Below are 20,021 nucleotides of genomic sequence, written 5' to 3' on the forward strand. Positions count from 1 at the left end.
CTCTTTCCCTCAGAACAAGATACTTTAGATCTATATGCTTCGAGCTGTCTCCAGACTTGTTGTTCTTGGAAAAGAAAACCGCAGCGGAATTATCACAGAGAAATTTCAGCGGCCTCTCAATAGAATCAATCAAATTAAGCCCTGAAAGAAAATTTTGCAGCCATAAGGAGTGAGCCGAAGCCTCCGAACATGAAATAAACTCTGCCTCCATAGTGGATAAAGCCGTCATTCTCTGCTTGACGCTTCTCCAAGAAATAGGTCCTCCTGAAAGCATAAAAATATAACCAGAAGTGGATCGATGGGTGTCCCAACAACCAGCGAAATCGGAATCAGAATAGCCAATCACCTCAAGGCTATCCGATCTCCTAAATGTGAGCATGTAATCTGAAGTCCCTCGCAGGTAACGCATAACCTTTTTGGCTGCCTTCCAGTGATCCAGACCTGGGTCACTTTGGTATCTACCAAGCATGCCAACTGCAAATGAAATATCTGGACGGGTACAGACCTGAGCATACATGAGACTACCAACAGCGGAAGCATAAAGAATATGTCTCATCTCATCCCGTTCTAGTGCGTTCCTAGGACATTGTAACTGACGAATACATCGCCATTAACTATAGGGGCAAGACTAGGGGAGCACCTCTCCATGCTGAATCTCTTAAGGACTTTTTCTATATAGGTCTTATGAGACAATCCCAGCAATCCTCGAGTCCTATCTCGATGAATCTCTATTCCTATAACATAGGAAGCTTCACCAAGATCTTTCATATCAAAATTCCTTGAGAGGAATTGTTTTGTTTCTTTCAGCATGCCTAAGTTACTACTCGCAAGTAGTATATCATCAACATATAATACTAGGATGATGAATCGACTCCCACTAACCTTAAGATATATGCATTGATCTACAGCATTTTCCTTGAACCCAAAACTAGACACTACCTCATGAAATTTCAGATACCACCGTAAATGGACTTTTTAAGCTTACATCCTAGGTGCTCTTCGCTCTCAGCCTTAAAACCTTCAGGCTGAATCATATAGACATCCTCATGAAGATCACCATTTAAAAATGCAGTCTTCACATCCATCTGGTGTAACTCTAAGTTATAATGAGTCACCAAAGCCATGACTATCCTCAAAGAGTCTTTTCTTGATACTCGAGAGAAAGTCTCTTTGAAGTCTATTCCCTCTTTTTGAGTGAACCCCTTAGCGACTAGTTTGGCCTTATATCTTTCAATACCGCCCTTAGAGTCTCTTTTGATCTTTTGGGAGGGGTGGGGGGGGCGCAATATCAGCGCCCTAAAAATCTCAAAGCAAAAAAAGCTTCTTCGAGAAACATTTTTCCATGGTGGCCCTCCTTTGTCTTTTCTTCCTACCAAACTCGGCCCGACTTAGAAAGCAAGCTGTGAGCACGGGGCATCAACTTCTCTTGACTTCTATAAACAGCTCTGAGTCCTTATCACACTAGATGACTTTTCCGCGGTTATTAACGCATGATGGTGATGTGCAGCCAATGGGAGAGCCCTTTCACTTCTTTTTTGAAAGGCTCCCTTCAGTCTAGAATTCCTCATCAGAGTATCTCCATTTCTATACAAAGCACGTCTTAAAATGGGCGATGATCTTTCGCCCCAATGTAAGATAATGCGCCCCCTTTTAATGTAATTTGACGTCAAAGAAGGGAGCGCTTTATCCTGATGCGGGGTGAAAAAAATCATTTCCTCTTAAAATTACAGGCAAGCTGGTCCACACAATACATGCCAAACGTAACCAATTACAACAACCCTCAATTCCAAATTTCCAACAATGTGGCATCTGCCGCCAGCTGTTTTCAACTAATCTTAGCCGTCGGATCACTTAAATACTGGGACCCATTCGTACGGTCAAAGGCGACTTACAACTGGAATTTCCAAAAACCAATTTTATTACCATTTTTAACCAATGACACCGGTACATTGAATCTGAATAGGAAAACTACCGACACGTGTCGGAGTATTCTCCGGTGCAACCCGAACTGCCGGTGACAGTTCCACCGCCTTTAAATATCCCGTTTTGTTTCCCACACGAGCAGTTTTCATTCCCGTCCGACGCACGGGTAAACTCTGTTGTAAGGACGAATCTCAGATTCCTTTTTATTTTATTTTTTATGAATTTTAGAATAAAATACAGAATATTCTTGTCTCCTTCTTTGTTTTTTATTAGTAAAATCGATAACTTTTAGCTTTCCACATCTCGGACTCTCAGTTTCGTGACTGAAGGAATTCTCGAGAAAATTTCTGGTTTTCAACGGATTTGGAAGTATTTTTGAGATGTTTTTATCGAATCCTTGTCTAAGAGCTTTTGTATTTTAGTAGCTTAGCCGCTCTGTGAAAAAAGGTACTTGTGTTATTTAATAGACCTTTTTCATTGATTACTCATAAAAAACATGAATCAGGGTTTTTTTTTTTTTTTTTTTTTTTCATCTTGAGATTTGGAAATCACGGCTTTTCTAATCGTTGAAGCTTTTTCAGGCATATCATTGGATATTTTTGGTGAAGTTATTTGCCCTATTTTTATTTTATTTTTTCCATTTCCATTAATGAAAGTTTTTTTTCAAGGCCTTTTCCCTGATATTATGATAAACAAAATCGAATTTTCTTTTGAATCTTCCAATATTCTTTTCATCTAATCTTAGAAACCTTTGAAAATTGATACTTTTTATCAAATTGCTTATTTTTTAATTACCTAGATGAAAGTTAGTTAAATTACCTGTAAATTTCTATTATTGTAGATTTTCATTGATCTATTGCCATTTCTGCAGTCTCTTGCTTCTTAATTTCCGCAAAAATTAATGCAAACAGAAAAAAAAAAAAAAAAGATCAATTTTTCTTTTTCCCTTCAAATCTCTTCTCTGTTTTTCTCATTTGAGTTAACTTATTCATATTATATTTTTTTTCCTAACAGGCCATCGGAAGGGAAACAACAGAATCAAAATTCTTAATTTATTGATTCTGAAGTTCTCAATTTAAGAGGCAAAATGGGAATCAACAGCGAAGGAGGCAACAACGATGTTCCTGTTAACAGCGTCGTAAAAAGGCGAGGCTGTTCATGCAGCAAAGAGGCTTTCCTCCCTGAGGAATCGTTCAAGAACTGGACGAATTACCGTAAGGCACTGGGTCAGACCCTGACTCGGTTCCAGGACCGAGTGGTGACTCGGTCTTTGGATGATACTGAGTTGAACGAGGTCAGGGCCAGGAGCCAGCACGAGATGAAGAGGAATCTGTCATGGTGGGACCTCATCTGGTTCGGTATCGGAGCAGTTATCGGTGCCGGTATATTTGTCCTTACCGGGCAAGAGGCTAGTCAAGAATCGGGCCCAGCTGTTGTTCTCTCTTACGTTGTGTCTGGTATCTCTGCCATGTTGTCTGTCTTCTGCTACACTGAATTTGCTGTTGAAATCCCAGTTGCAGGTAATAAATAAGATGAGAAGATAAGGAAAGGGATTTTTGCTGAAAATCTGCTTTTAAAATCTGCAAAATATTTCCCCCTTTAGTAATTTAAAATTATGCAATATCTAATTTTAGCCGGGATTTTACAGGTTATACTCTCGATTTTATAAGCTAAAACCTGGTTTTTATAAGCCAAATCTTGGATTTTATGATCTTGAAAATGTTCGATCCGGTTATAGCTTATGGTCAGTGTTTGGATACAAGGATTTTGTAATTCTGGATTTTACAAGATAAAACCCCTATTTTATATATAAGCTAAAATTGGATTGTGCATTTTCACTAGGGTTATTGACGGGTTAATGGACTCTAAGCACGTGTAGGCCCACTACTACACGGGTCCATTATCTTATTGGGCTTATATTAGAGCATAATTGGGTTATATTATATACCCGAAAAATTGACAATATTTCTCTGATGACATAGGTGGTTCATTTGCATATCTCCGAGTGGAACTCGGCGATTTCGTCGCCTACATCGCCGCCGGAAATATCCTCCTAGAGTACGTAATTGGCGGCGCCGCCGTGGCTCGTGCATGGACGTCCTACTTCGCCACCCTACTCAACCACAAACCCGAAGACTTCCGAATAATCGCCCACAGCCTCCCCGAGGACTACAACCACCTCGACCCAATCGCAGTAGTCGTCATAACCCTAATCTGCATATTCGCCGTCGTCAGCACCAAAGGCACATCTCGGTTCAACTACATCGCATCCATCATCCACCTCGTCATCATTGTCTTCATCATCATCGCTGGCCTCACCAAAGCCGACGTCAAAAACTATTCCAATTTTACTCCTTTCGGAGTCCGCGGCATCTTCAAATCCTCGGCCGTTCTCTTCTTCGCCTACGTGGGCTTCGATGCCGTCTCCACCATGGCTGAAGAGACCAAAAACCCGGCCCGAGACATACCCATCGGACTCGTCGGGGCCATGACCATCACAACCTTAGCTTATTGCATTCTCGCTGTTACCCTCTGCTTAATGCAACCCTACGCTCAGATAGACCCCAATGCTCCCTTCTCGGTCGCATTCGAAGCTGTGGGAATGGATTGGGCCAAGTACGTTGTCGCATTCGGAGCCTTAAAAGGAATGACCACGGTCCTACTAGTGGGCGCCGTGGGTCAGGCTAGATATCTGACCCACATTGCTCGGACCCACATGGTCCCACCATGGTTGGCCCAAGTTCATGGCAAAACCGGCACTCCGATCAACGCCACCGTAGTTATGCTCGTTGCCACCGCGGTTATCGCCTTCTTCACTAAACTCGGAATTTTATCAGATCTCCTCTCTATCTCAACCCTATTTATCTTCATGCTCGTGGCCGTTGCACTCCTCGTCCGACGATACTATGTTTCTGGCGTCACGTCGGAATCCCACCGGAATAGGCTGATTGCGTGCATTGTGCTTATACTCGGTTCATCAATAGCGACCGCAATTTTTTGGGCCGTGAGCGAGGAGGGTTGGGTTCTGTATGTGGTCACTGTTCCCGTATGGTTTCTTTCTACTTTGGCTCTAAAACTATTTGTTCCTCAAGCGAGAGACCCAAAGTTGTGGGGAGTACCCTTGGTTCCATGGTTCCCTTCTGCTTCAATTGCTATTAACATATTTTTGCTTGGTTCGATTGATGCCAAATCTTTTATGAGGTTTGGAGTGTGGACTGCGTTGTTGCTGCTGTACTATTTCTTCATGGGTCTTCATGCGTCTTATGATATAGCCAAGGAGGCAGAAGAGATGAAGGCGGGAAATCCGGCGAAGTGGAAGACAATGGAGGAGGGGAATGGCACGTCTGCACCGGAATCCGGCGTGGAGGGTGATGAAAAAGCTAGTAAGGTTTCTACTGGTGATATATAGAGTTAGAGAATTAATGTGGGTTATGGTCTGTAAGTAAAGTAGATTTGTTTGGACAGCTTTGTTATGGTGTTTTATTTGGATGTGTGTGTGTACAAATGAAGGATCAATGAAAATAAAAGAACCTGCTTTAGTGCCAAAGCATTTGAGATGTTTACATCTTTAAACCTAAGGGGGTGGAATTTCTCAGATTAGTTGAAAGAGGTGGAACCAAACCTTAGAATTTAAAATTCCAAAAAGTTGATGTTAACCTAACTAGAGAGAATATGATACAGTAAAATAAAGAAATAAAAAAGTTTTCATGAAAATATTACTTTCCATTTTCCCTGCATATATATCAAGTAATAGCAAGACATTGTACTAAACAAACTTCTCTCTCAGAATCGGCTTCGTCTACTTATTTGTTAAATTGTTATGAGTGTGATTCTTCAAGAATGAGATTTGTTCATCTTCAATGGAAGCTACATAAATAGTTTGTGCATTGAAAAAAAAAATGAATTTTTACTCCAATGCAATGCACACGCTATTATATATTCTACTTCGGTAGTGGACAAAGTCTCTGCAACTTAGCTACCAAACTTATTGCATTACTCGTCAAAAGAGAACAAAACTCGTGGTCGATCATGTATTTCTAGCTCTGTACAATGTCCAAATCAACAAACCCAACCAAGTAGGGGTGTCAACAGACCACTTCGGATTTGATCCACCTTTGTCTCGGTCACGATCCATTCAAATCCCATATCGGTTGGATCGGATTCGGAGTGTTCTTTGGATCCTACTTCCCATGTCTTGGTCATCATCCATATCAAATTAGACCGTCCGTCGGAGTGTCTAAGTAGTCCTACTTACATTGTAGAGAGTTAAAATTCTCAAAAGAGGGTGAGCTGCGGCAACCACAAAATGAAATAGGGACTTATATGGTTGGAGAAGGAGAGAAGATGATAACTCAAGACTTGAGACAGATGAATGACAAAATACTAAAAAATAGAAATCGCATGAAAAATGGATATGGCTCATTTTTACTAAAACACCCTTGAAATAATACAAAATTATAAAAATTGGATTGTCTGGATGTGATAGGTAATTTTTTCGGATCCAATGATTGGGATCCGAAATATTTACATGATCCTAGTAGTGTGCCTAGGTGCTGTCCATTTAACTTTGGATTCGGATAGTCCATCGGATTGTCTAGTTCCATTGACACCCGGACAACCAAGTCCATTTTTACTCCAATGAAATGTCACAATAAGCTATTATATATTCTGCTTCCGTAGTGGACAAAGTCACCGCAACCTAGATAAACTTATTGCCTCACTCGTCAAAAGAGAAAAACAAAACTCTGGTCGATCATGTATTTCTAATTTTCTACCACCCAACCAAGTCCAAATTATAACTGCCACCATACATTTAGTCGCCTCAAAGGACCCACTTCACAACATTAATTCTTAGGATCATTGTTTTGATTCACCGTGAATCTAAAGACTACGGCCTAGCAAATGTCAAGTATGACCCAAATCATGGCGCATAAGATTCCTCGCTAGAACATAATATGATATATGGGTTTTGCCAATGATCTTACAGGAGCATTTTATTGCTCTTGAAAACATCAATTTATCATTTATGCTTGTTTTGAGACTTTTAACACATATTTTGAGACTCATGAACATTTAAATGCTCCTTAACAAGTGCCCATTAGCAAAACCCATGATACATTAGTATGGGCACCTATGGTGGAGGAAATTCTCTCTCAACGGCACTTTTTGTGTAACTAGAGAGAATCCAGCTTCTTGAAAATTGACCTAAAGTACATGCCTAGAGCCCGGGGTAAGATTGTGGGGTCAAAAGGTGTTAGGCAACGATCCCACTTGGTTGAAAGAATCAGTCTCTACTTTGGTTTATGAGATTTCACATTGAAATTGGGACTAAAAGCTAACAGGTCTAACCATAGAACGTTGGCACTTAATGTATATGAGGGAGATACTGTCAGATCTATTTTCTCTTCTTCTGTATTATTTAAACATGTTTGTTTTGGATTTTCGGAACTGATTATTGGAATCAAAATTTTGATGTAATTTTGGGAATCAATTTGAATCAAAACTGATTATAAAAATGGGTTTAATTTTAAGTCTAACAGTCAGTTTTGGGCTCACAATCGATTCCCAAAATCCAAAATACCAGGTTCATTTTGGATTTTGAGAACTGATTGTGAGTTCAAAACTGATTATTGGTCTTAAAATTAAACGAGTCCAATCAATAATCAGTTTTGGAATCATAATCAGTTCTAAAAATCTAACGTCATTTCAGGTCCAATCATCGGTTTTGGACTCAAAATCCAAAACTAACAAACCCATGCCGGGTTTTTTTCTTTTCCTGGGATTTATAAGGGTAAAGGTAGGAGACAAAGAAGGGGACAAGCATTAATTAGAGAAAGATATTATGATGAGTGGAGAGAGAGGGTGGAGAGAGAAAGAGAGACCACCATTTTCAAGACAAGATTTTGCTGATGTCATCAAGAAAAAGCTGATGTGGCCACTAAATATTCTCCTAGATAAATCATAGGAAAAAAAAAACCCAGCAACCAAACGGAGCAGAGAAATGACCCTAGGCAACTATGTCATTTTCTATCATTTTGAAATGGTCAATGTAATGTGATGAGGTGATCCTAACCATTTGATGAGTAATCCGTATAGATGAAGAATTCAAATGTTGATGTTGTAGAGTATTAGTTAGAGGGATGATACCCCTAGGATTTGGGCTCTCTCCCAACAAAAGGCCAGATGGATGTTAAAATAATAGTCCAACTAGTCGGTCAGTCATTGTCAAGATCAAACTTATTAAAGCAACTAGAATAGTGTCACATATTTGTGGGTCCCTAAGAAAAGGCAACATTTGTTCTCATCCTTCTTGTTATGAGATAACTATTTATGTGAATTCCATATACATTGTGATTCGTATCCTACTGATTAAAGAATTCATCACAATAAAAAAAAACTCATTTGGCTTAAGTCAGATTAGAGGAGTGTTTTTAGTAACTTTGACCCCATCTTTTTACGTTACAATTGGGTGATTGATGTTGTGTTTTTTTTTTTTTTGGCTGCAAGGGATTCAAAGTGGTTGCAAATTTTCCATGAAAAATGAATCAGCCTAAACTTGGAATTTTCATTTTCTATGAAAAACGGTAGTGATATCTTGTGAAGCTACAACACCACTACAAACCGTTCCCTATCCCTCTGAATGAAAAGTTTTTCTGTGGCAAGGTATATCGAAAGTGGGGATTGGGGATGAACAAATGAACGGTTCTGATCACTCAAATCCCATTTTATGTAACTTAGCTACCTCACTCTCTTAACTAGAATCCTATCTTTTTAAACTAACACCCTCAAACGCTGGAGAATCCCATCTCTCTCTCTCTTTTCTCCTAGAATCCCACCTCATCTTAACACTTAGCTCTATCTCTCTCTTAAAAGTTAGAATCCCATCCTTAAAATATGGAATTTCAGATCACATGAAGACAAAATCCTTCTCCTTGGACGACTCTCTCTATCTTTCTATGTGTCATCTCTGCCATTCTAAGTAATAAAATCTTAGAGAGCGAGAGAGAGAGAGAGAGAGAGAGAGAGATAGATCTGGGTTCTGCTGCTGTTTAAAGATCTCTCTCCTTTGTTCAGGATTGCCTGCACGAGATCTATCCACACCAATCAAATAAGGTAAGCTTTTCTCGTTTGTTTTGGGTTTAGATAAGATTTTGTTTGTTATGTTCCTTACGGATTTTGAGAAGATTTTCTTGTTAGTTGATTATGGGCTTCTCTCTTTCTCAAGGGGAAGGGCTGGGATAACCTTTGTGATTTGGTTTGGAACATCTTTTTTTTTTTTAATTGTAAGCAATTTGGATGAACATCTTTTTTTTTAAAATCGTAAGCAATTTGGATTGAATTGTGTGATCTCATAGTTTTTTCTTTATAAAAATTTATTATTGATCTTGGCTCAGTCTCTCTTGCCTTTCTTACCCCTACCAGTTAATAAAATAATTACATCTTAACATGTAGCCAATACACCATTCCTTCAGTGTATCACATGTTGCACATCTTTTTTATGTAGAGGCAATGGGAGAAAGAACAGAAGATGGTGGGGCTGTAAAGAGGAAAGGATGCATGGGACATGTAAAAAACAATTTATTCCCGGAAGAATCATTCAAAAGCTGGGAGAATTACACCAAGGCATTGGGCGAGACGCCTACGCGGCTCAAGGACCGCATTCTTACTCGGTCCCTCGATGAAACTGAATTGAACCAAATGCGAGCAAGGAGCCAGCATTCAATGAAGAAGAATCTCAATTGGTGGGACATCATATGGTTCAGCGTGGGGGCCGTCATTGGCGCCCGAATATTCGTCTTGACGGGCCTCGAGGCCCGGGAAGAAGCTGGTCCCGCCGTCATTCTCTCCTATGCGGTTTCTGGCATCTCTGCCATGCTTGCTGTGTTTTGTTACACGGAATTTGCTGTAGAAATTCCAGTGGCAGGTATGGATACTGGGGTTTGTGTGATTAGTGTAGCTCTGAGTTATGGCTTTCATATAGAGTGATATAATATACAGTTGGGGCTCTAATAATTAATATTGCTAATGGCCACATTTTACATAAGTTATTAGGATAAACAAAACTAGCGAACTCCTACTATCATTGTCAAGTGAGAATCGGGTGTTGCTGCCCTGCTTGCTTTTGTCATCGACGTCGTTACCAGTGCCACACCAAGTCCATGGTTACATAATGTTTCCTAGTTTTGTTCTCATCCTTTTCTTATCTTATTCAATTATTTCTTAAGTTATTAACTTGTAACGTAGAGTTAAACACCTCTAAAAAAATGACTTGTTGAAGAAAGCCCCAAAAGAACATATTCTAAATTACAAGTGAGTTTTTGTCAAAATAATACAGTTTTCTAGCATCTATAATCATTCGAAAAAGGGATCTGCTAGCTCCATATCGTGGAATTTCACAGATGGTCTGTTGCAGGTGAGAACAGCAACGTATGTGAAGACAAAATCTGTTGAAAAGTGAGCCTGTGTGGCTCCTCTCCCCTGCGACCGACCATCTGTAAAATGCCTTCCGCGATGGACGCTATCGAATCCCTTCGAAAAATATCATAATTAAGGCTATGTGAAAATTAGGGAAATGATAAACGCGCCCCTTTTCACCATTTGGGACACCCAGCAGCAGTGTATCAATTACTGTAGAGGGGCTGATGTACTTCACTTCAGTAGCATTCAACGAATTTGATAGCCCGCGTATCCCTCCCATGTAATCATTATATATTAATCAAGTTATCGTTACCTGTTCAAAAATAATAATTTGATAGCCACGTACACTGTTGGGTGTCCCAAGTGATGAAAAGGGTTGCATTTATCATTTCCCGAAAATTAATGTGTTTTTCTATTCTAAAATCATGACTTTTAAATATATTAGAGGGCATTATTATCAAAAAACAGTTTGGTTTAGTAATTAAGGACCTTTTAAAAGTTGCTCATATCAAAATTTTCAATGACTAGTGGGAAAAGTTGAGGTGAGTAGGAAAAGCTAGGGTCAAGTTGGGAAAAGTTCAGGTTGACCCTAACTTTTCCCAAAACATCCTGAACTTTACCCGACTTGACCCCAAATCCTACTCGACCCAGACTTTTCTTAATGACCCAAACTATTCCGGACTCTACCCAAACTTTTCGAGACTCGACCCCAACTTTTCTTTCTTCCTCTCTTTTTCATTTTTAGGGTATCTTCCATTTCTTCATATTCTTCTTCACTTCTCCGGTTGCCTTCTATTTTTCCCGGTGTCAAATCTCTTTTTTGTCTTCCTCTTCCTTTTCACTTTCTCGGTGCCTCCTGTTTTTTCATGCGTTAATTCTTTTTTTTTTCCCTCCTCTTTCCTTCCTCTTCTTTTTCTTCTTCCTCTTCCTCTTCCCCTTCATCCAAGTTGCAACAAACTGGTGGTGGTAGAGATGAGAAAAATAGAAAAAATAGAGAAAAAAGAGAGGACCTTTACGTCTTTTTCATCATCATAAAAAGCTATACGCTAGCAGTGAACCGATATTTCAAAAATATAAAGCAATTTCTTTGTAATATACCCTTAATTAATTAATTTATTAATCAATTAATCTTTCATGACTTACGCACAGAAGGATCATTTGCATTTGTAAGGGTGGAGCTCGGCGATTTCATTGCGTTCATCGCCGCCGGCAACATTGTCTTCCAATACATAGTCAGCAACGCCGCTGTTGCACGCTCATGGACATCCTACTTCGCAACGCTCCTCAACCTCAACCCTGATAAGTTGCGAATCATCGTCCCATCCCTCGCTGCGAACTACAACCACATCGACCCAATCGCGGTCTTAATCACTATTATAATCGGCATCGCCGCCGCTCTCAGCACCAAAGGCTCTTCCCGCTTCAATTACATCGCCACAATCGTTCACCTCATCATCATCGTCTTCATCATAATCACTGGATTAACCCAATCAAATACCGCCAATTACTCCGATTTCGCACCCTACGGGGCCCGCGGAATCTTCAAGGCCTCGGCGGTGCTCTTCTTCGCTTACATTGGATTCGACGCGGTATTTTGAAACAACCAATTACTCCGAAAGCTTAAGCTATTAGAGTTGGTTTTACTTAATCATTTATCCCCCTCACTGTGGCCCCTCTTTTTTTGGGTTGGTTGTACACGTGAATTTTTAATATTATGAACATGTGAGACAACCAATTACTCCAAAAGCTTAAGGCCCTATTCATTTTAGATTGCAACAACAGGTGAGTGCCCCAACCGATTATTGGCCAAAAATTATGTCAATTTCTTTGGTTTCATAGCCAGGAGCATGATAAGTCAATTTGTAATCTTTAAATCCGCTTTGAATGCAACACTTTCTTTAATCTTTGTTTTTTTGTGACATGAGTCCCTCCCTACAACTCATGTATTAAGAATTTAATTTGGTGCCAATAATCGGTTGGCGCCCTCACCATCGGTTGTCACAATCTGAAACATCCACGGCCTGAGCTTTTAGAGATGATGTTATTTAATCATTTATTCTTCAACAGGTATCGACCATGGCCGAGGAGACCGAGAATCCAGCCCGGGACATTCCAATTGGGCTTGTAGGATCTATGTCAATTATAATGGCTGTCTACTGTCTTCTCGCCCTCACTCTCTGCCTTATGCAACCATACAAAACCATAGACGAAAATGCGCCTTTCTCAGTAGCTTTTGAGGCTGTCGGTATGAATTGGGCCAAGTATATTGTGGCCTTTGGAGCTTTGAAAGGGATGACCACTGTTCTATTAGCAGCAGCCGTGGGTCAGGCCCGGTATCTGACCCACATTGCCCGGACCCACATGGTCCCACCATGGCTGGCCAAAGTCAACGAGAAGACCGGAACGCCGGTCAACGCCACCATCGTAATGGTCTGCGCCAGCGCGGCTTTCGCCCTCTTCACCGAGCTCAGCATTCTCTCAAACCTACTCTCCATTGCCACTCTCTTCATATTCTCTCTCGTAGCGATCGCACTCCTCGTGAGGCAATACTACATTGCCGGAGAGACATCGGATTCCGACCGGAATAAACTTGTAGGGTTCTTGGCTTTGATTGTGGGGTCATCAGTTGCGGTGGCAGTGTATTGGGCGGTGAGTGAGAGTGGGTGGATGTATGTGATGCCTGTGCCATTATGGTTTTTGGGGACTTTGGGATTGAGAGTGATGGTTAAGGAGGCAAGAAAGCCGAGGCTTTGGGGTGTGCCCTTTGTGCCGTGGCTGCCGTCGGCGTCAATTGGGGTTAATGTTTTCTTGCTGGGTTCAATTGATGGGATGTCATTTGTAAGGTTTGGAATATGGACAGTTATCATACTAGCGTATTACTTCTTGTTTGGGCTTCATGCGTCTTATGATGCGGCAAAGGAGACTGATGTTGAAATGCAGGAACAGAGGGGCGATGATGATGGAGTTGCACCGGTACCGGAGCCCCCCAAGGGGGAGATCACTGAAGAATGGTAAAGTAATGACGGGGTCTCTGGATGTAAATCAAGAAATGGTTAGATTTTCCATGTTATTATTATAGATTAGCTTTTGCTTCTTGGATGTGTAAAAGACAGTCATTCTTATTCAAATTTCATTTAATTTTATGAGAATGACGATATTTTGATACTTAACAGAGCCTAGGGAAGGGTCTATAATTGGGCCCACCCGCAAGAGATCTGGGGCATTCATCACGTGGACCCTTCGATATAGATAACAAGACCTAGCATCTTAAATTCAAATCGACATCTCATCGGAGCCGTTCAGATTAAATGAGGCCTACTAAATGTAAGGGGTATGATCATCAAGAACAATCAAAATCATCTGATCAACACTGGACAAACAACAAACTACTACGGGTCAGCCTAATTCGGATCAATCGCCCTGACCATATGAACCATCAAAATCACATGAAGAAATCATTTCCTTTAAAACAGGGAAAATTTTCGAGTATGGGAAAAAAAAAAAAGTTCTTGCATCTATCATTTCTCCACTGGGAAATTCAGTTTTCCATGAGAAAATTCTTTGAAAAAAAGTTTCCATCCATCCAAACAGCCCATTGAAAATAAAATACACAAAAGTTCTAATGGTTCCCTCATAAGCAACAAGAGGCTATGTCCAAGATAGTTACTGTGATACTGTCTGTAAAACTGCCACCACCTTCCAACTGGTTTTGGGCGTTGAATATGATCACCAGATACACACTGATATACACGGAATGAATTGGGAACTCCGGGACCTAAAGAAACAAATGGGTTTCCCTCCACAGTATATATAACATTACAAACACATATTTTAACCAACAAATGCCCTGTAAAAGATTTACAAATTACAGTGTGTTAAAAGTAAATAAAAATAAGGAACTCCGACAATCACACATGTACCTCAAAGTTTTACTGGCTGTATCTATTGTCCTTTCTTTTCTACATGGGTTTTTATGTTTCTGTCTTTAGGAGCGAGTTGAGGGAGGTGCTGTTGAATCTCTGAGCAAGGCCTCTGATCACGAGAACTATAATGTCTCGCAAATGCCGGGTTTGCACCATAAGCTCCACTTCATTCTCACTGTCTACTACAATCTTGAAGCGATGTTGTTCATTTCGGAATAGCTCCACCTGCACAATCACTATGTTTAGAACAGATTCATGTAATTCAAAGTACCTCCTCTGAATAATTTCCATTGTTTCCTTTTATCTAAATCATGAAAATGTTACACCGGATTTCCAAATACAGTTTCTTGGCTTCACAAGCCACTACCCTAACCCTAACCTGCTTTTAAGGTGAGACACGCTTAGAATAAATCCCTCTAATCAAGGCACTTCCTATGATTCATTATCACTTACTAATTATCTAAATCAAGTATGCAAGTACTTCCAACTTATACTTGCAGTTCCTAACTTTAACTGTCCAAAAAAAAGTTCCAGTACTCTGGTTCATAAGCCTCTGGCCAAAACCAGTTACATTTGTAGGGTGAGCGCATCTAGGTAACTCTAACAAGTGTGTTCATTCTCTCAAACTTGTACCAACATTCTATGTTGAAATGCATGGCTATGGATAAGAGTGTCAGATTCAGCTAACTTCATAAATAGGACTCGTGGATTGGGCTAATTTTAATTATTTTACAAGATATGATTATAGAATGTGAATTTTGGTAGGTTAAGTAAATACAATGTTTTGTTTTTTATTTCTTTTCATGTAAAAAAACCTTACCATCACGATAGAAAAAACACAAAATATGTGATAATTTATAATTGCAAATTTATTGTGGAATTCAGAAACAAAAAATAGATTAAAGAAATTTAGACAATTCGCAACAAATCCTAAAGTATTGCAATCCTACATGGGCACTTCACCAATCCCAGAAGAATCTATGTAATATAGCCAATATTACTATCATTGAGAAAACCAGTTGTATTTCCCAGAGTGTAGCAATTAGTTGGGCTTCGAATGCTTCAAGGGGTCCTTGGTGGATTCAAGGGCTAATTGCTGTCTTAGCAAAGGAAGGAGTATTTAGGGAGACCATGTTGGTAACTGCTTATTAAAATTAATTAATGTGGCAGATTCTGTAATTGCTTTACTTTCCACATTTGCACTTGGTGTGGGACATCTTGTCCCCACCCTGATTAGTAATGAAAGGGTAATGATGTCAGCACAACTATGTTTTGATACATGCGCTCACGTATCTTGTCTTTTAGCATTTAATTGCCACGTAAGTGCTTTTTGGGCACCGTAAAAACCCTTTTACAGCTCTTTAAATATAAAAGACAAGAAACATGAGCATCATGTATCAAAACATGTTTGCGTTGAAATCATTTCCCTAATGAAATTGTCAATTTTCAAAAAAAAATAAAATCCCCGGAGTGTAGCATAATATGAAACATAAACTTACATGAAAAGGAGGAGCATAACTTCCACGAATTTCAGTAGCTGGAAAAGAAGTCTTTGAACCAGGTTTCACAACCTTGATTCTCTTTCTGTTAACTTCGAGAATTCTTCTTTCAAGAGTCCCCACTCCATGAACCTGCAACAATGATGAACAACAACATGCTAAATGATTTCTCTTACACATCAACTACTTGGGGACATCAAGGCGCAGGATCCAAGCATAGCTTTTGCCAAAAAGAGTCTGAAATCTGAATCCGGCCAAATTACAAGGTCAAAATTGGGTCGATTATGCGGGTCTGGCCCATTGAAACCCATGCTTTGAGTATTCTCTTTGTTTCACCAAGTACAAGTAACTAAGAACATTATATGTGTGATAAGTAGTATACATTGGCAGATACCTTTTTTGGTGAGCGGTCCTTGTCGCACAATGCCTGGTTTCAATAATCACAACAAAATGCATGTTAAACTACAAAACGAAAAAAAGAGCACCTGATATTATGGCAATAGAAAATGGGAAATAATCAACTGTCTCTCTTGCACAGTCATGGCTAAATGAATCACTGTGATGAGAGTGGGACCCAAAGTATCCCACCATGGTGTAAATTATAGCAGGTGGTAGGAGATTCTGTGTCTCGTGTCTTACCACCGCCATATCAAGTATAAGGAGTGACTTGCACAGTGATGATTTAGTGAGTCAAATGCAGGATCATAGCTCATAAGAAAATGAAAGTTAGAATCTTGTCATTAGAATTAAAGGCAGTTAAATCAAGGAATGCGCTTGTTATTTTCCAACAGAAAATGCTTTGAATTTGAAGTTAACAAGACGCCAGAGAATCAAATTTAATTTATGACAATGCCCTTTAAAATCATGCCATTAGAACTTAATTTAAAATCACAATCTTGTCATGAGAATTCAGGAAGTTAATCAATGGATAAATCTGTAATTTTTCAACAGAAACAAAGAAGCCCCTGTCTGTACAAGGGATAGATACTGCTTGGAATACTTCACTTCAAAGAAGAAACATAAAAAATAATAATAATAATAAGGCCCTACTATTTTTCAAATTTAATTTAAGGAATAGTAATTCAAGGGATTAGTTTGTAGATAGATATATAGTTTATGACATTTTACATGGATAGACACCACCTAAGAAAATCCTGTCATGTTGATAAAATGAGAGCTAGTTTTGTTTGGTGGACAAATGACAGTTTTACGCTAACAACACTATTAAAAGCAAAGACATCTTGTCTTGAACTTAATTTTTTGAAGAAATAAAACAGCTTCTCTTTATCTCAAGTCAAGATAGTTTGCTTGTTTAAAAAGAACACATAAAACAGAATTCTGTGTCTTAGTTCAAGAGGTTGATTTTTAGAAAAAACAAGTAAACCAACTTGTAAGTTCGATCTCTAGAGAAACATGTCTGAAAGAACTTCTTTGGTCAATAGAGGTTATTTTAAAATAATAATAGTAGCAATAATAATAATATAGTTAATAATAAAGAACAAAAAAAATATTTTGTCTTGATTTGTATAAGTGACAATTTTTTTTCCTTTCTTTAGATAAAAAAAACTTGCCTTGATATCCAAAGATCAAGTTAAAGCAAGACAAGTTCTCTCCAATACAAAGAAAATAAAAGAACAAAGAAAAATGTTTCTTAGAATTAAAAACACGGTACTTGCCCATTAGACAAATTGAACTTCCATCATACAAACATGACAAAGGCCCTCCTGTATAATTTTTTTATGTGGAGTCCATACATTTACATGCTAGAAACTATAGGTTCATCTACGTAAAAATTCCATCCTTAAAGTTGTGTTGCATATTCTCACAGATGCAATTTTAATAGTAAAAATTTTAACTCTTCCAAAATATGGAAATAATTGTACCCAAGAATGAAATTTTACCACAAAACATTTTTAAAATGACAAGCATCACCAACAATTTGGGGTTACCTCGATTGCTTGGTTGGCGTTACTATAACTTATTTGCAATTCTCATCAAATCCACATAACAGTCCTAATTCATAAAAAAAAAAAATTTTAAACATTCAAATCTGCGGGCATCACCTCAAACTTCACAGCCCCAAGATCCAGCTTCTGCTTCACTTCTTTAAGAACATCAGGCTCTGCAAACAGGTAACAGGCCCACTCAAATAAACGCAAACAAAACAGAAGGATACATGTAGATATTATAAATACATAGGAGGGTTTATGGGGATTTGCTAGCATCCATCGGAAAAGGCATTTCGCGGATGACCTATTGCATGCGAGAGCAGCCACCTAAGCTCACTTTTCAGAAGATTTTGTCTTCATTTACGAGGTGGCTGCTCTCGCATGCAACAGGCCATCCGCAAAATGCCTTCCGCGATGGATGCTAGCAAATCCTGGGTTTATGTGAAACTCCGTAAGTAATAATAATTGATACAGTAATTGGGTATAGGGACTTGATTAATGAGGTCAAGACAGTTGGTGATACAAACAGCAACAGAAAAATCTAAATAATTGACGTGACACTCAATCACCAAATAGTAGGGCAAGAAGTGAAGAACAGACAAAGTATCATAATAAATTATAGAAACTCAGGGATATGTTTGGCCTCTACAAAGACAGACCCTGTAATCAAAGTACATATGCAACTCTTACCAACAGCAATTGGTTCCGTTGAAGCAGAAACAGGCTGCCCCTCAACACCATCCTCTCTTACTGGAGTATAGATTGCCACCAGCCTGTACCCTACATCGTCAACATTAGCTTCGTACATCCGCCCTGTCTCACCTGCAACAACAAATCATTTCCTGGGGGTCAAACAAGTGAAAAAGGAACAGCCGTGACAAAACCCATCGATGAAAAAACTGAGAAGACCTACACTAAGTGAAATCACATGAATCATCCATGTGAAATGGACACTTTTCATGTAAGTTGGTAGAATCATCCAAATTCAGCCATGAAAAAGATACTGATAAAAAGGAAGTGCAAGTAAAAAAGGGCACAGAAAATACTTGCTTTTAGAGATATCAGTGTAAAATAAAAGAAATCTTTATATTCAAAGAATGCACAAAGTAAAGGAAAAGGGGGACTTTCCAACAAAGAAAGACAGCAGACTCTTTATAACCAAAAAAGAGAATGTGATGAATGAAATGGGGTAGAAAGTAGAAAACACTGAAGAATAATGTTTTCCACTGAATAAACACAGCAAAGCTGGTTCCAGATTAGAGTGCAATCATTCAGGTACCATGTAAAAAGTCAATCAACATATCCATCCAAACACTTAGCATACCAGGTATAGAGATAAGATCAGGACTCCCAACCATCGCTCTAAGCCACTGAATTCTGCTTTTGCCTTCCTTGCCTCCACTATAAATGCCACGAACAGCATATAAATTCGTGTGAAAACCCCTGCCCTCAATTTCCAGCTTATCTATCTTCGGAATCCCTGAGAAAAAACAATAACTTGAATCATAGAGTTAAAAGATATGATGCATCATGTTATCAACCATATTGGCAGCTTACATTCCGAACATCCCGAGTTAACTTTGGGAGACACTCATAGACAATCAAAAAATCATGTCGGGTCACTTATGCGGCATGAATGCAGCAGACAGCATTTTGTTCTAAATATGAGTAACCAGGGGTGGGGTTTCAAAACAACATTGTACATATTTGTGAGAGCTCAATGGCACAAAAGATAAATAGAAAGATGAAATGTAGTACAGTTCAATTAATCAAGGGGGAAAATACCTGGCAAAATGGAAGCAGTTATTGCTGATGATGGCTCACTCGACCTTCCAAACACATCTGTAACAATGCAGTCACATCTCAGGCATCGACTTATATCCTCCAAACGCACCTTATATGAGCCGGAACGCTGCGAATGCAATGGTTCAAAGGACGGATTCTCCCCAATTCCCGATGAAGAAAACCTGCACCACAGCTACTAGTATCACATTTAGGAAGGAACGACAAGAAACAATAGGATCACTGTTAAACAAGGATGGCTAGACGTATACCATTGGTATCTGATTGCTTTCTTGTACTTGTCCCAAACACGTTGCTGAATTTCATTCTTCGGTATCACTTCTACTGCTGTGAGGATTTCACCTTCTACTGCCTTTCCAGTGAGAGTGAGCATCTCAATCTTTGGAAGCTCTGAAGGATGATGTACAGCCTTTGTGATTGGCATATGTGAAGACTAATATAACACATTTATAGAACTACTAGTGTCTTTTAATCAATATCTAAAACAAGTATAGTGGGCCATAACA

At 39.2% G+C, this 20,021-nt stretch overlaps 3 protein-coding genes across 5 annotated transcripts in view; 2 read left to right on the plus strand and 1 right to left on the minus strand.

The window, feature by feature from the left end:
- The first annotated feature begins 2,002 nt into the window (after nucleotides 1–2,002).
- LOC143882675 (cationic amino acid transporter 1-like) lies at nucleotides 2,003–5,480 on the plus strand. 2 transcript variants are annotated; one of them, XM_077386129.1, is made up of 3 exons: nucleotides 2,003–2,101; nucleotides 2,938–3,443; nucleotides 3,906–5,480. In XM_077386129.1, the coding sequence occupies exons 2-3, from the start codon at nucleotides 3,011–3,013 to the stop codon at nucleotides 5,330–5,332; spliced, it is 1,860 nt and encodes a 619-aa protein (XP_077242244.1). In that variant the 5' UTR covers nucleotides 2,003–2,101; nucleotides 2,938–3,010; the 3' UTR covers nucleotides 5,333–5,480. The 2 variants fall into 2 exon arrangements, with proteins under 2 accessions (XP_077242244.1, XP_077242245.1); XM_077386130.1 differs by lacking the exon at nucleotides 2,003–2,101 and adding an exon at nucleotides 2,263–2,370.
- Nucleotides 5,481–8,740: 3,260 nt separating this feature from the next.
- LOC143882676 (cationic amino acid transporter 1-like) lies at nucleotides 8,741–13,500 on the plus strand. The gene is made up of 4 exons (XM_077386132.1): nucleotides 8,741–9,036; nucleotides 9,428–9,847; nucleotides 11,491–11,930; nucleotides 12,409–13,500. The coding sequence occupies exons 2-4, from the start codon at nucleotides 9,433–9,435 to the stop codon at nucleotides 13,354–13,356; spliced, it is 1,803 nt and encodes a 600-aa protein (XP_077242247.1). The 5' UTR covers nucleotides 8,741–9,036; nucleotides 9,428–9,432; the 3' UTR covers nucleotides 13,357–13,500.
- A 448-nt stretch (nucleotides 13,501–13,948) lies between these two features.
- Nucleotides 13,949–20,021, minus strand: part of AIR9 (Outer arm dynein light chain 1 protein) — a 34,814-nt gene continuing 28,741 nt past the window's right edge. For both annotated transcript variants that reach the window (XM_077387732.1, XM_077387733.1), the window contains exons 31-38: nucleotides 19,767–19,905; nucleotides 19,498–19,679; nucleotides 19,037–19,192; nucleotides 18,403–18,534; nucleotides 17,827–17,885; nucleotides 16,158–16,190; nucleotides 15,764–15,895; nucleotides 13,949–14,489 (exon numbers count right to left, since the gene is read on the minus strand). In XM_077387732.1, the coding sequence (XP_077243847.1) occupies nucleotides 14,313–14,489; nucleotides 15,764–15,895; nucleotides 16,158–16,190; nucleotides 17,827–17,885; nucleotides 18,403–18,534; nucleotides 19,037–19,192; nucleotides 19,498–19,679; nucleotides 19,767–19,905 (1,010 nt within the window). In that variant the 3' untranslated portion in view covers nucleotides 13,949–14,312. The remainder of the gene's footprint in view (nucleotides 14,490–15,763; nucleotides 15,896–16,157; nucleotides 16,191–17,826; nucleotides 17,886–18,402; nucleotides 18,535–19,036; nucleotides 19,193–19,497; nucleotides 19,680–19,766; nucleotides 19,906–20,021) is intronic.

This window comes from Tasmannia lanceolata, unplaced genomic scaffold (genome assembly GCF_043159265.1).
Source record: "Tasmannia lanceolata isolate RefF3 unplaced genomic scaffold, GAP_Taslan_0.1 ptg000008l, whole genome shotgun sequence".
NCBI classification, from domain to species: Eukaryota; Viridiplantae; Streptophyta; class Magnoliopsida; order Canellales; family Winteraceae; genus Tasmannia; species Tasmannia lanceolata.

Coding starts and splice junctions, on each gene's coding strand:
- LOC143882675 (XM_077386129.1), top strand. CDS start 3,011: ATGGGAATCAACAGCGAAGGAGGCAACAACGATGTTCCTGTTAACAGC. Junction 3,444..3,905: donor TGTTGAAATCCCAGTTGCAG/GTAATAAATAAG, acceptor CTGATGACATAG/GTGGTTCATTTGCATATCTC.
- LOC143882676 (XM_077386132.1), top strand. CDS start 9,433: ATGGGAGAAAGAACAGAAGATGGTGGGGCTGTAAAGAGGAAAGGATGC. Junction 9,848..11,490: donor TGTAGAAATTCCAGTGGCAG/GTATGGATACTG, acceptor ACTTACGCACAG/AAGGATCATTTGCATTTGTA. Junction 11,931..12,408: donor CTTACATTGGATTCGACGCG/GTATTTTGAAAC, acceptor ATTCTTCAACAG/GTATCGACCATGGCCGAGGA.